The sequence below is a fragment of the Rhinopithecus roxellana genome, chromosome 10 (assembly GCF_007565055.1).
Source record: "Rhinopithecus roxellana isolate Shanxi Qingling chromosome 10, ASM756505v1, whole genome shotgun sequence".
NCBI lineage: Eukaryota > Metazoa > Chordata > Mammalia > Primates > Cercopithecidae > Rhinopithecus > Rhinopithecus roxellana.
Genome location: NC_044558.1, coordinates 118591907 through 118606257, shown reverse-complemented (window position 1 = coordinate 118606257; position 14351 = coordinate 118591907). Strand labels below are relative to the sequence as shown.

General features: G+C 41.0%; 1 protein-coding gene across 2 annotated transcripts in view; it reads right to left on the bottom strand.

The window, feature by feature from the left end:
• PLEKHG7 (pleckstrin homology and RhoGEF domain containing G7) overlaps nucleotides 1-7599 on the bottom strand; it is a 56781-nt gene extending 49182 nt beyond the window's left edge. For both annotated transcript variants that reach the window (XM_030938811.1, XM_010383935.2), the window contains exons 1-2: nucleotides 7517-7599; nucleotides 419-546 (exon numbers count right to left, since the gene is read on the bottom strand). In XM_030938811.1, the coding sequence (XP_030794671.1) occupies nucleotides 419-546; nucleotides 7517-7566 (178 nt within the window). In that variant the 5' untranslated portion in view covers nucleotides 7567-7599. The remainder of the gene's footprint in view (nucleotides 1-418; nucleotides 547-7516) is intronic.
• Between the last annotated feature and the right edge of the window lie 6752 nt (nucleotides 7600-14351).

Sequence of the window (14351 nt, the reverse complement as noted above, 5' to 3'; positions counted from 1 at the left end):
GTACCACCCTGGTTGGAAGATACCAGTGTGAGGCTGAAGCCCAGGAGTGGGGTGGGAGAGGAACATGACAGCAATAATGGGGAAGCTACTCACCAGCCTGGAGAGGGCACTCTGATCTAAGATGCTGCCCCTGTCTCAGGTCTTGGACCTGGGATAAGACATTTGACCAGAAGACATTTTAAGGGAAGAGCCACACCTCATTCATCTCTGTAAATGGAATGCCCAACACCAAGACTGGTACTCAGCTGGTTCCAGTAATTCCAGTAACAGCTGGTGCCTGTTGTCATTGGTGAGGCTGATTCTAACTGGTCAGTGCATATATTCTACTAATTATTCAATATTTTGAAAATTCCCCCTGGTTATGGCAATATCTGTTCCACAGAGGGCATGGAATGAAAGTATACTGAATGAACAGAACCTGAATTCAGCAGCAGAAGTGGGTGGCATAGGTAATCAGCAGCTCCATCTGACACCAGAAGGTCCCCAGGGAACACCTCAAGTCCAGGTAAGTTCAGCACCACAGAACTCCGCCTGTGCTCGTAGAACCTGTGCTCAAGAGACAAAAGGAAAACCACGCCGAAATATCATCTTACACCACTCAGAATGGCTATTACTAAAAAGTGAAAAAACAATAGATGTCGGCATGGTTGTGGAGAAAAGGGATGCTTATACACCATTGGGGGGAATGTAAATTAGTTCAACCTCAAGGGAAAACAGTATGGAGACATTTCAAAGAACTAAAAATAGAACTACCATTCAACCCAACAATCCCACTACTGAGTATCCACCCAAAGGAAAAGAAATCGTTATATAAAAAAGACACCTGTACACATATGTTTATTGCAGCACTATTCCCCATAGCTAAGTCATGGAACTGACTTAAGTGTCTATCAATGGTTGGTTAGATAAAGAAAATGTGTGTGTGTTTATGCCATGGAATGTGGCATATAAATGTGTAAATATGTAAACATGTGGAAATACACACACACACACACACACACACACACATCATAGAATACCATGCAGCCATAAAAAAGCATGAAATCAGCTGGGTGCAGTGGCTCATGCCTGTAATCCAAGCACTTTGGGAGGCTGAGGTGGGCAGATCACCTGAGGTCAGGAGTTCAAGACCAGCCTGACCAACATGGTGAAAACACGTCTCCACTAAAAAAAAATACAAAATTAGCTGGGTGTGGTGGTGCATGCCTGTAATCTCATGTACTTGGGAGGCTGAGGCAGGAGAATTGCTTGAACCTGGGAGGCAGAGGTTACAGTGAGCCAAGATCGTGCCATTGCACTCTAGCCTGGGCAACAAGAGTGAAACTCCGTCTAAAAAAACAAAAACGAAACAAAACAAAACAAAACATGAAATTATTTCCTTTGCAGCAAAATGGATGGAGCTGGAGGCCATTATCCTATGTGAACTAATCCAGATGCAAAAAATCAAATATCACATGCTCTCACTTAGAAGTAGGCACTATACAATGGGTACCCATGGACATAAAGATGGAAACAATAGACTCCAAAAGTGGGGAGGGGTGAGGTGGGAGGGAAGTAAGTGTTGCAAAATTAACTACTGGGTACAAAATTCAATATTTGGGTTATGGGTATACTAGAAGCCTGATCTCCATGATGCAATATACCCATGGAACAAATATGCACATGTACTCCCTGAATTAAAATAATGTTTTAAAAAGATGCAAGGAAAGATCTTAGAGCTGAGTTAGGCAGGTTCGTAGTTCAGACCACCTCTGTTCATGCAGAATGGCTGCGAGCTGCCTGCTGCCGCTCTGTTAGGGAGGACTGGGAGGCATGGGAGGGCTGTGATGACACAAACACTCCACACATCTACTCACCACCTCTTCGAGCCTTACTTGCCATTTATGGTTTTGACTAATCCCAAGCAGAAGAGCTCGCTTAGACATGTCAACACAAATGCACCCTGCTGCCTGGGCGACAGAGCGAGACTCCGTCTCAAAAAAAATAAAAAAAAAATAAAAATAAAAAAAAATAAAAAATAAAAAAAAATAAAAATAAAAAAAAAATAAAAAAACAAATGCACCCTGCTTGTTCTCACTCAGAAGGATATTAGGAAAAAGACCTCAAACACAGATGTCTTTGCAAATTACGCAAACTGCCTCAGAAGGCAGCAGGATCCATGGGGGTGATCATGGTACCCCTAATGATCTGAAGCTTGTTGTTTAAAGTCAGCTACTTTTATTTTTCCCAGAGAAAAGTGAGAAAAATTTTTAGAAAAGTTCATCACACAGGACTATCTACCTGCTCCTTTCCCCTGCCCTTCTCTTTTCCCCTGGCCCATTTCATGAAATGTGTCTGTAGGATGTTCACAAAATTCATGGGTGATGTCACAGACACAGTGGGGAACAGTGCCAAAGCCACCAGGCATTTGCTCAGCGATCTCTAAGGAGCAAAACTGGTCAGGCTTGTAAGGGGTCTGTCATGCTAGGGACCTTCCTAATAACATGGAATTATAGGGGCTCACAGTTTTCTCATCAGAACTATTCAGATATTCCTTTGGTCTATTCTAACGGACAGAGATGCAATTTCTTCTGTTTATTGACCAATGTAATCTTTATATTTTCACCAACAAATAGCATATATATGCTACTTTACATAGAAAGAAATTTGTCTTGATTTACCAACAAAAGCATAGCTGTGAATTGCCTGGAAAGTTGAGAGCCCAGATTTGTCACATCCTTTTGGATGTTATGATTTTGTCTATTGCCATCTAGCACTCTCCAACCCCCAAAGCGGCGGTGCTTGGATCCCTGTTAGTCTCCCTATCCCAGTCCTTCCTCCACTCTTTCCATTTTCCTACCTAGCTGCTGCTCAGGTCCTACCAGGCTCTGCAGCCAAGTTCCATGGTTCTGACCTTCTATATGAGTGACAGCCTTTCTGCCTGCACTTTCGTCTCTTGCCTCTTAATTGTGCATTCTTGGATCCCATGCCCTCTTTCTTGTCAGTATGTCTAATGTTGGAGTGTATCATGCCCTGTTAGGTTCCTCATGCTGCTGATGAAAACCGGTGTATATTAGCATATCCCGTGGAATTAATTATAAATACCCATCCCCAAGTCCCACTGCGGAGATTCTGATTTAGTAGATCTGAAGTGGGCCTCTGTATCTGTATTTTGAGCTCCCTGGATACTCACCACAATTAGAGAACAATTAATTTTGAGGTTATAAGTAACTTGATATAGGCCTTTCCTACCTTTAGGTTTTGAGTATTATTTCACATTTTCAGCCTTTGGCAAAATCTTTTTCAAATCATTTTACTTATAAATAGTAGAACAAGTTGTTTAGGAATTTATAATTAGTGGTCAACTTACATCCCATAATTTTCTACAAAATATATGAAGTAAGGATGCCTCAGACTGTTCAGATACACATTGTAGACACAAAAGGAAGTTCGTTTTCAGTTATAAAAGGCTGCTTCCTCCAAGAAGTCTTCCATGATACTCAAAGGAAATAGTTAATATTTGTGCACTCCTCTGTGTCTCCACCAGATCAGGGCCTCAACATCTTCTGATTGTTGTAACATGGTCACCTCTTACCTTGTTTCTCCACCTTTCTTTTTATCTCCTTGATTCCATCCTATACACAGTCACTAGGTGACTTATCTAAAGGTGAGTTATCTAAAATTTAAGTCTGAACTATCCCTCCCTGGCTTAAGACGCCTCAGGAAATTCTCATCTTATACCAGAAAAACACATTTTTAAAGCACACACACACAAGCCTTCCATGATCTGGCTCCATTTACCTGCCTGATATTCCTCACTTTGCTATTAGATCTCTGGAAATAGGGAATACTATTGTAATTCCCCATACAAAATCGTGTTTCCCAGCTTGGTGCTTTAGCTGGGAATGTTTTATTCCTTCTCTACCTTCCCCAAGTCTGTCTAACTCCTACTCATACTATGAGATTCAGGCCCATGGATTATCTCTGTTAGGGAGCACAAAGGGGAAGTACTTAAGTAACACTGGGCTCAGCTTTATTCAATTGTCTATATTCCCTGGGGTTTTGTAATCTGTTTCACCTGCCTTTTCTCTGCTCTTCTATTATTTTTTTTAATTAGGAAATTTTAGGAGAATGTGGTCATCCCTATTACTGTAATAATAGATAATGTGCCAACCCAATGTGCATGCTCTTTCCTTTTCTTGCTATTAAAACCCTGCTTTGTCTGGGATGGTATGTGCTGAGGTCATAGGATGACCTGCTTTGACTCTCTTGCAGCTAGTGAAGGCTATGTGACCCAAACCTGGCCAATGAGATTTAAATGGAGGCTCAAGCATGTGAATACTAGAAAAAGTTTTTCAAAGGGGACAGACTCAGCTAGCTTCTTCTGCTTACCCCTTGTCCTTTGCCTTCTTGCTGTCCGGAATAGATCTTAAAACCCGAACGTATACCGTAACTCTTGCAAAGACAACAGCAGAATAGAAAAACAGGTGCCTGGGATGTGGTTATGTTACCAAAAACCCACCCTTTCCTTACCTAGGTCATTCTAGTTGGGTTCTGTGACATCCAGGCAAATGCTATCCTTACTGACACAGATCTCTCATACTGGATTCCTCCTGCAAGGATGAGGTCATCTTTCAGCATTCTACACTCCTGTTTGACTTTTTCTCTACTTTATGATTTGGTTTTATAAGAAGATCATTAGGACTACAACTTCTTACAACTTTCCTTTTTTGTTTGCCAACTCAATGTCTGTGATAGTTATAAGGATGGAGGGAACTGAATTAGGTGGGAGTTGAGAAAGTTAAAATAATTTGAATGAGAAACATAATTCTACCTTCATCATATTGCATACAGGACATTGGGATTGACACATAATCGATCAGCAGTGTACAAATCCAGCCAGGAAGTTTTATAATAGTCTTCAGAAGGTATTATATAACACAAAATGCTGAGAGCTCAGAAAAAGAAGACCCCTGAAGAGAAATGTCAGAAGCTTCCCCATCAACTGTATAGTTCTCTTGATAAAAATCTAGGAGGCACATAATGGGATTTTAGCATTTAAAGAGGTCAGGGATTGAAAAAATTACAATCATTTGAATGAGAAATGTAATCTAGGCAAACTTTTGGGAAAAAATGGACTCTTTTGAGCTTGAACTCTAGATGTTATACACTCTAGTATCATTATATTTGGTAGTTTCCCAAGATTCTATAAACTGCTTTTCTATTTCCCGGAGACCTCAGAAAGCATGTAACTACTATTGGGGTAGAAGGATTCGTCTTCCCTGACCCCTTCTTAGATGGCTTATATGTTTCTGTTCCATGCTTCTATAGTTCTCTGGAGTGGTGGTTAAGAATGCGGGGTCAAATTTCGTGGATTTTAATCTCAGTAGTGTGACCCTTGGTTGAACAACTTAAGTAACCTCTCCGGTCCTTACTTTGCCATTTGGGAAATGCAGACAATAATAATATTGTGTGAGGATGGGCTAAATTAATATAAAGCACTTAGATCAGTGTCCAGAACTTGGTAAGCAGCCAATAAACACTATTAGACGGATTATTGAATATATTATAATATCATGTTTTATTTATGTGTCTTTTCCATTAGACTGACACTCCTTAAGTAAAGAAAACATGTCTTATAATCGGTTGTGTTGGTAGGTGTTAATTTAGAACTTAATCCATTGTTGCTGATGAACATGAATGAATCTTCTCTCAAGAAAAGTGTCTTATGCTTTGTAGATTCATGTCTTATTTCCCTTATCACCCTAAGGTCCAGCTCCTGGTCTGAATTCCTCTGTTTAGTAAGGGCTTAATAAACATTTGTTAAGTAAATGGAACAATAACCCAACCCACATATACTCAGAGTGATTGATCATTGCCATTTCCCTACACAAATGCCTGCAGAATGTGTACTCCAAGAATAGCTAGCTGTGTACTGTTCTTTAAACACGCTGTGTGCTTCACGCCTCCATGCCTTGGCTCAGGTAGTTCCCATCTGCCTGCCTAGTTGTACTTTGTCTGCCTGAAAAACTTGTATTCATCTTTAAATTCTAGCTTAGACATTCCTCCTCCATAAATCTTTTCTGACCCACTCAGGGAGGGACAATTCTCTCTCTTCCCCTCCCTCTCCTACTCCTACCTTGTCTCTTTATAATAAACACATTGAAGATTCATACTGGATCTTATATATCACAGAATCTAATCAGTTAGCATGGAATCTGACATAGAACAAGTATTCAGATAAACTTGTTGAATAAATAGGCATGTCAACCTATAGATCAAAATACTGACAGTCCTCAAAGGCATTTGTTTTTCCATTCTGGAGCATAAATGAATAATTGTATGCATATACAAAAGCAGAATACAGTTTGAGTGCTCACCCTCGCCCAATTAAAAGTGGTTGGTTACGTTACCCCTATCCATTTTGCTCTTGTCTGGGATACCTTCTGACATCATGCATCCATTGGGGGCACAAAGGTCAAATTTGGAGCTGAATTTGCACATAGGGAGCAGGGAGAAGACAACCGGCTTGTGAATGGCTTGATCCATGACCTTGACTTTTTGCCTTGGTGTTCAAAACCCACGAATGCTAATTCTGGAAAGGTGAATATGCCCCTGGAAGGGCATACCAAAATTTCTGTGACACAAAATATATTTTGTTCATCAAAAGACAGCATGAGTTAATAAAAATATCAAGAACCACCACTGTAGCCATGCAGAGACCTAGGAAAGCAATCAGAGCATCTGCACCAGTAACATGAAGAGACATGGATTGGTGCGGAAAATGTGCGTCGATGTCGAGTCCATGCCTGGCAGTGGACTGGATTTCTGGGCACTCTGGAAAAGACCCAGGTCTGTGCCAGCTGGGGGTGCTCAGATCGTGGGATGAACAAAATTAACTCATATAGCTGTATTGAGTTCAGCGTGACTTTGAATTTAGGTCTCATGGTGGGTGGAGTGTGTATCCAAACTGGTATCTTCTTTTGGCTGTTTTAAATATTAGGGTTGTTTTTGAATAAACGTGGCATTCATGCAGGATTAATGTCTCCAATTCTGGATTGTTCATCCACTGGAAGCAATCACTGTAGTGAATTCAGAATTCTCATCCCCCTCCCCAAAACAAAGTGGTGTCTGTGTGGGGTAGGGGTGCCTGGTGTGAAGAGGACAGGGGAGGATATTTTTAGAGATTGGATTTCCTCAGAGGAGGGATAAGCTGGTGAATAAACTAATAATAAATGCAAACTATTTGGGGTGTGGCTGGCAACCCACTGTCACCATTTAAGTACAGTATAACTCCATGCCATCCTTTAATTATTTAGAAAAACACAACTAAACAAACATCCTTGATAAATGCTTTTGTTGTTGTTGTTTTATGCTTGGCTATTCTAGTTCTTTGCTTCAGGACAAGCTTTGGAACCCAGAGGTATAACTGGGTGACCCAGACTTTGCAGCTCTCTAGGGCAGAACACCCCTCCACTGGCTTTCCCCACCCCCACCCACCATGTAGAAACCCCAATACAGTCACTCTTTCACTAACCCTGAGTTGCGTTGCCCCAAGCTGGTCAGATCCGAAGGGACTAGTCCCATGGCTGCTGGAATAATCTTGTCTCCCTTCTGGTACCAGAATGTCTCCTTATTCTATGCACTGCTGAAGATCTGAAGGTCTATGGTGTAGGCTGAGAAAGCAACAATTCAGAGCATCCCGGGAATTCCCCCCACCCCACGGCTGAGCAGGCCGTGCGCCCATGCGTCAGCACTCAACAATGAGGCGGCTCTCACGTGCTGGTGCCAGAAATGTCTCTGGCTGCTGGAAATGGGTCCCCCAGAAGACCTCAAATATCTACATTTTGTAAGCAATAGACTGATCTTGGTGAATGTTATTCTAATTTAAAATCAGCTGGCATTTACTAAGAACTGATTCTTCTTAGACATTTTGTTAAGTGCTTTACATGCATTATCATATTGATTCTCACAAGCACCCTATGTAGTGGAAATTACTGTTCTCATTTTAGACCAGAGGAAACTGAGGCTTAGAGGGATGCATAAGGAACTTACCTAACGTGGCACTGTTGTAGTGAATGACAGAGCCCGAATCAGAAATTCAATTATGCAGGTCTGACTCCAAAAAGACTTGTAAATGGGAAGAAGAGAAAAAGAGACTACCAACTATTTTAAAGCACAACAAAATTTTAAAAATGGTGTGATGATGCTTACTACTTTAGGAAAAAGAATGGAGTATAATGGTTTGAATGGTGACCCCCTAAAAATGGTATGTCCACATCCTAACCTCTGGAACATGTGCATATGGCCTTATTTGTAAAAAGGGTCTTAGCAGATATGATTAAATTAAGGATCTAGAGATGAGATTATTCTGGATTGTCTGAGTGGGCCCTAAATCCAATGACAAACGTCCTTATAAAAGACACTTAAGACGCCAGGCTCAGTGGCTCATGCCTGTAATCCCAGCACTTTGGGAGGCCGAGGTGGGCAGATCACCTGAAGTCAGGAGTTCGAGACCAGTGGCCAAGATGGTGAGATCCTGTCTCTACTAAAAATACAAAAAATTAGCTGGGCGTGGTGGTGCACGCCTGTAGTCCCAGCTACTCGGGAGACTAGGGGAGGCGAATCGCTTGAACCTGAGAGGTGGAGGTTGCAGTGAGCTGAGATTACACCACTGCACTCCAGCCTGGGCAACAGGGTGAGACTCAAAAAAAAAAAAAAAAAAAAAAAAAAAAAAAGACACTAAGAGAGGAGACACAGCAAGGAGAGAAGGGTATGTGAAGATGGACAGAGGCAGAGATTGAAATCAGGTAGCCACAAGCCAAGGAACACCTGCATGAAAAAGCAAGTGAAAAGTTCTCCCTTAGCGCCTTCAGGGGAAGTATGGCTCTGCCCAGACTGTGATTTCAGCCTTCTGGTTTCCAGAATGGAAACAGGATAAACTTCTGTTGTTTTAAGTCACCTGATTTATGGCAATTTATCATAGCAGACACAGGGACAGTCCCACTGAGTGGCAAGGGCACCCAGCTTAGGACCTGGATTCCCAACTGTGACCTTGGCCTGTCGCTTCCCCTGGCCGCCGGTTCCTTATGTGGAAAGCAAGTGTGCTGTGTGAGGCTGCCTGCATCTTGAATGCTCTAGTGTGAGATCCAGGAGCATCATTCTCCTTCTCTCCTTCTGTGGCCGGTGGGTGCGGACAGTAATCGTGTGGTGACCTTTATCTTGGCAGAAATGTTTGAAGGATGTTTGATTAATTCAAAGTTCCCCTTTTAGAAATATGACTAATAGATCTTTTACATTTTTAAAAGATTCCTTCTGTGCAGCAGACTTAAACCAAGGACTACTAGCCTTTAATTGTCAGGTGCAAATTTTAAGAAAAAATAATAACAAGGGCTAGAGAATATGGTAAGTACAACTGCCCTTTAGTGATATGTGTGTCTTAAAAGAATAAAAATCTTATTGAAGGCACTGCAACTTGGATAAAGCATAGTCTTATCTTTTCCTTTGCTACAAATGTTGCCCAGTGATTGTTGTTTTTTAATCAGGCAGCCTTATCAGGCCCTATTCATCAGAAACTGTAGTCCTTGTCTGGTAGTAAGAGTTCACGGTAAATGTAGTCTTCTTCAGCAGGCAGCTTTTCAGCAATTGTATGGCTAGAAAAAGTAGGCATTCCATTTTAAGAATCATAATGTTTTACCCTATGCAAGAAATATAGTGCAATTTGGAATGCTTGCTTATAACTATGGGTTGACTACAGAGAAAGAACAAATTAAGCATCAGTAAAAAACTTTTTCTAAAAATCTCTTTTAAAAATAATCAAAAGAGAAATGACAACTCTACCGCCAATTATTGAACTACAGCTCTCTTGGTTAAATCTGGGATATACTTTTCCATTATGAGTCTCAAAAATTGTTGGGAATGTGCTTTTGTATGTTTGATTATGGTTTCCAATTCAACTTTCTATCAAAGTATTCCATTTGTTGGAAATGCAAATGAGAAGCAGATAGGATGAGGAGCTTCTAGTTTACCACCTAGAATCTGGTACTGTGATGGTTATTTCTCATAAACGTGGAGTGAACAAATGGAAGACTTGTACCCTATACATCAGTTTGAACACAGAACAGAGATGCCTCTTAAGAGTCTCATCAGTGTGTGAGAAATGCCATGTACTGTGACTGTGGGGTCAAATCGGTAATATTTTTTTGAGCACACGTGTTCAGAGCACCATGGTAACTGCTGGTAACTGCGCAGAAATCTCACCTTCTTTCTAGGTTACTGTTTTTTTATGGAAAACAGTCAACATACTCCCTTGTGGGATTAAGCAATACTTGTACAAATCCCCACAAACCCAAAGTACACTCAAAGACAAGCAAAAAACAACAAGGAAGATAGAGGAGGTTGAAAGGAGCTAGAAGGAGTCAAATAAATAGTTGGAGGAGAAAACACACAAAACAAAAGGGGACCATACAATTTCCCTAAAAGGCATGTCCAAACCCAACTACCGATCAATTTCCTTTTTCTTTTCTTTTTCTTTCCTTAAACATTTATTGGATACCTACTAAGTGCCAGGCAGTGTTCTAGGTACCAGGGATAAGGCAATAAGCAAAAGAGATGAAAATCCCACTTTTCTGGAACTTACATTCTATTAGGTTGGTGCAAATGTAATTGCAGTTGTTGCCACAATTAAAAGTAATGGCAAAACCCGTAATTACTTTTGCGCCAACCTAATAGATGAGCTGATGCTGGTGGAAGAATGGCACGTGGTTCCCCTTGCACCATGCCCATGTCAGGAAACCTCCCCAAGGCTGCAGTCTTCTCTTTTGAGTAATGAGCGGTACACTGCCTATTAGTCTCTGAATCCTGTCCAACAAGCCTTAAAGCCCCAAAGAAGATGACAAGTCTTCTCTTCTAGTATGTTCTACAGTTAACAGACACTGCTAGGGACATAAAGGGTTTTAAATAAAAGCATGTGGGGTATAATATTGTATTGTATTGAACCTAAAGGTCAGACACATTACCTTTGATGTGCCTGATGTTAGAATATTTAGCTCTGGGGTTAGGAAATTTTAGAGAGAATAAGTCAATGACTTACATGTGGGAGGTGCTGAATGAATGGTTTCTCTAAAAAGAACAATAGCTACTCTTTGAGTTATATTATTTAACCAGTTAAAAAGAAAGACCTGTGAGAGGAACACTACAGATGTGCATTGCTTAATGATGGGGCTATGTTCTGAGAAATGCATCCTCAGGCAATTTTGTCATTATGTGAACATCACAGAGTGAACTTACAAAAACCTCGATGGTGTGTAGCCTACTACACACCTAGGCTGTGAGGTGTCACCAGTAGTTCCCAGGCTACAAACCTGTACATCATGTTATGCTACTGAATAATGTAGGCAGCAGTAACACAATGGGAAGTATTTGTGTATCTAAACGTAGACTAGGTAGAGCAAAACTACATTATTTTAATCTTACAGGACTACTGTTGTACATGAGGCCCATTGTATTAATGCAATGCGTGACTGTATTTGTATCTCCACTTCATGGATAAAACCTTCAAAGTTTCGAGTGGTTAAGGAAATTGTGCAAGATCTTGTTGCCACAGAGAAGTGGAGATAGGATTTAAAATCAGGGAGTTTGACTCCAGTAGACTTTAACTCCAGGTCCTGCTGCCCCCTAATGGTAACCCCAGATGGACTTGACTTTGGGGGAAGTTTTACTGGCATTTAATACTTTTGTTTGTTTTTTCCTCAAGACAGACTTTCAAATATCTCATCATTTGGCTTTCATGCTAATGTTGCCCCAGTGGCTAATATGGATATATTTAACTTTTTTCTTACATTCTATTTGAGCATCGGAAGGTTAGTCTATACACTTATAGAAATGTCACATGTACGTTTCTCTTCTCACTTTCAGGGCTGACCTGAAAATTAGGTAAGATGGACAGCTTCCTATCAATACAAAATGTAAGGGATGCTAGGAATGTTTCCCTGTCCACAAAATCATCTCCCTCACTTGCTTCTGATGTTTAAAATTTCCACCAGCACAGTTTCACTGTTTGGCTTCAAGCTGTCTTTTGTGAAAATGCAAATGCATTGGGGATAGATAAGTGGCACTGTAATCCAAGAAGCCTGCCAACCTGCCTGTCTTCCTTCTTCCATTTATCTTTTTGGAAGTAGACTCTTTCTGGGTACCGGATGCTAGAGGTTCAAAGATAAGTAAGAAGCAGTCTCTGCTCTCAGGAAGGTTTTGATTCTTGGGGGCAGATGAATGTAAACGAAACACAATATAGTGTTTTAGAAATTATGATGGAGACATTTATAAGATGCGGGGAAACCCAAAAGGGAGAAATGTACTGGCTGTACTTGGAAAGATGACAGTATATGTCCCTTAAGCCTAAATTCCCTACCACTTGCATAAGAATGAATTGTGAAGATTTTTTTCCAGGGGCCATATTCTAGTGATAAGAGAGGAAGGTTTGAAGTAAGCATGAGTTCACTTAAATATTACAGAGTGAGAGAGGGAATGGCAGGAAGAACGAGTTCACAAAGCAAAACCTGAGAGCAAGGATTTACCAGTTAGCCGATTTCACAACTATGAGTATATTGGGCACTTACCACTTACATATTGTCAGGTTACATGTTAAAACACTATAATACCTGTAATCCCAGCACTTTGGGAGGCTGAGGAGGGCAGACAACTTGAGATGAGGAGTTCAAGGCCAGCCTGGCCAACATGATGAAATCCTGTCTCTACTAAAAACACAAAAATTAGCCAGATGTGGTGGTGCACACCTGTAATCCCATCTACTTGGGAGGCTGAGACAAGAGAATAACTTGAACCCAGGAGGTGGAGATTGCAGTGAGCTGAGATTGTGCCACTACACTCCAGCATGAGTGACAGAGCAAGACTGTTTCAAAAAAACAAAACAAAACAAAAAACCCAACACCACTATAGTAGAAGAATCAGTATTTTTGAAAAAGGTTATGTATCTATTCTGCAAGACAAAAAATTTTGCTGTGATTGGAAGCCAGAGGCAAGCATTTCTTAATTGTATAGGCCAGGGGTCAGCACATCTTTTCTATAAAGGGCCAGATAGTAAACATTTTAGGGTTTGTGGGCTGTGCAGTCTCTGTTGCAACTCTGACATTACAGTGCTAAAACAGTCCTAGGCAATGTACAAATGAGTGGGCGTTGGTGTGTTCCAATAAAGCTTTATTAACAGAAACAGGTTATGGGCTGAATTTTGGCCATGGGCCATCGTTTGCTAAATCCTAGTTTAGACCATTTGATAGGCCTATTTTTTTTTTTTTTTAGGTAAGAACCCTCGGTCTTAGACAGACAGTGGGGCCTCATGCAGAGCTCTTCACTCTACACCTAACATTATATGACCACACAGCCTGGCAAGCAACTGTTCAAGGAAGTGGGCTCTTTGAACAAATGGCTGCTGCAGAAAAGACTGTAGAGACACGTGGAAGAAGAGAAGAGGGAGTGAAGAGAGACGGATTGGGGATCTGTCTGGGTTTGTTTATTTTTATTTTTTTAGTTCTTGTTTATTAGTAATAATGTAAGAATCTTGTGATGGTTAATACTGAGTGTCACCTTGACTGGATTGAAGGATGCGAAGTATTGATCCTGGGTGTGTCTGCGAGGGTGTTGCCAAAGGAGATTAACATTTGAGTCAGTGGGTTGGGGAAGGCAGACCCACCCTTAATCTGGGTGGACACCATCTAATCAGCTGCCAGCAAATATAAAGCAGGCAGAAAAATGTGAAGATTTGAGATTGGCCTAGCCTCCCAGCCTCTGTCTTTCTACCATACTGGATGCTTCCTGCCCTCGAACACCGGACTCCAAGTTCTTCAGCTTTGGAACTCTGACTGGCTCTCCTTGCTCCTCAGCCAGCAGACAGCCTATTGCAGGACCTCATGATCATGTGAGTTACTACTTAAGAATCTCTCTATTATCTATCTATCTATCTATCTATCTATCTATCTATCTATCTATCTACCTACCTACCTACCTACCTACCTACCTACCTACCTATCCCATTAGTTCTGTTCCTCTAGAGAACTCTGACAAATAGAGATTTTGGTACAAGGAGTGGTTCTAGAGGAACAGAGTATTAAGGATGGAGTTCTTTTGTTGGTTTTGGGGCTTCTGGAGTTGGCTGCTTCATATGATTAGATCCAAAAATGCTGAGGACTCTACTTCTAATAGTATGGAGAACACTGATAATCCTTGGTGTGAACCGTTTAGAGAGTTGTGCAACATAAATGCATTTGACACTCCTGATTCACTGCTTGTGAGAGGCAAGTTTAGTGACTCTATACATAATACCTTTGACCATATGTGGAGAACCCAGGAACATAATG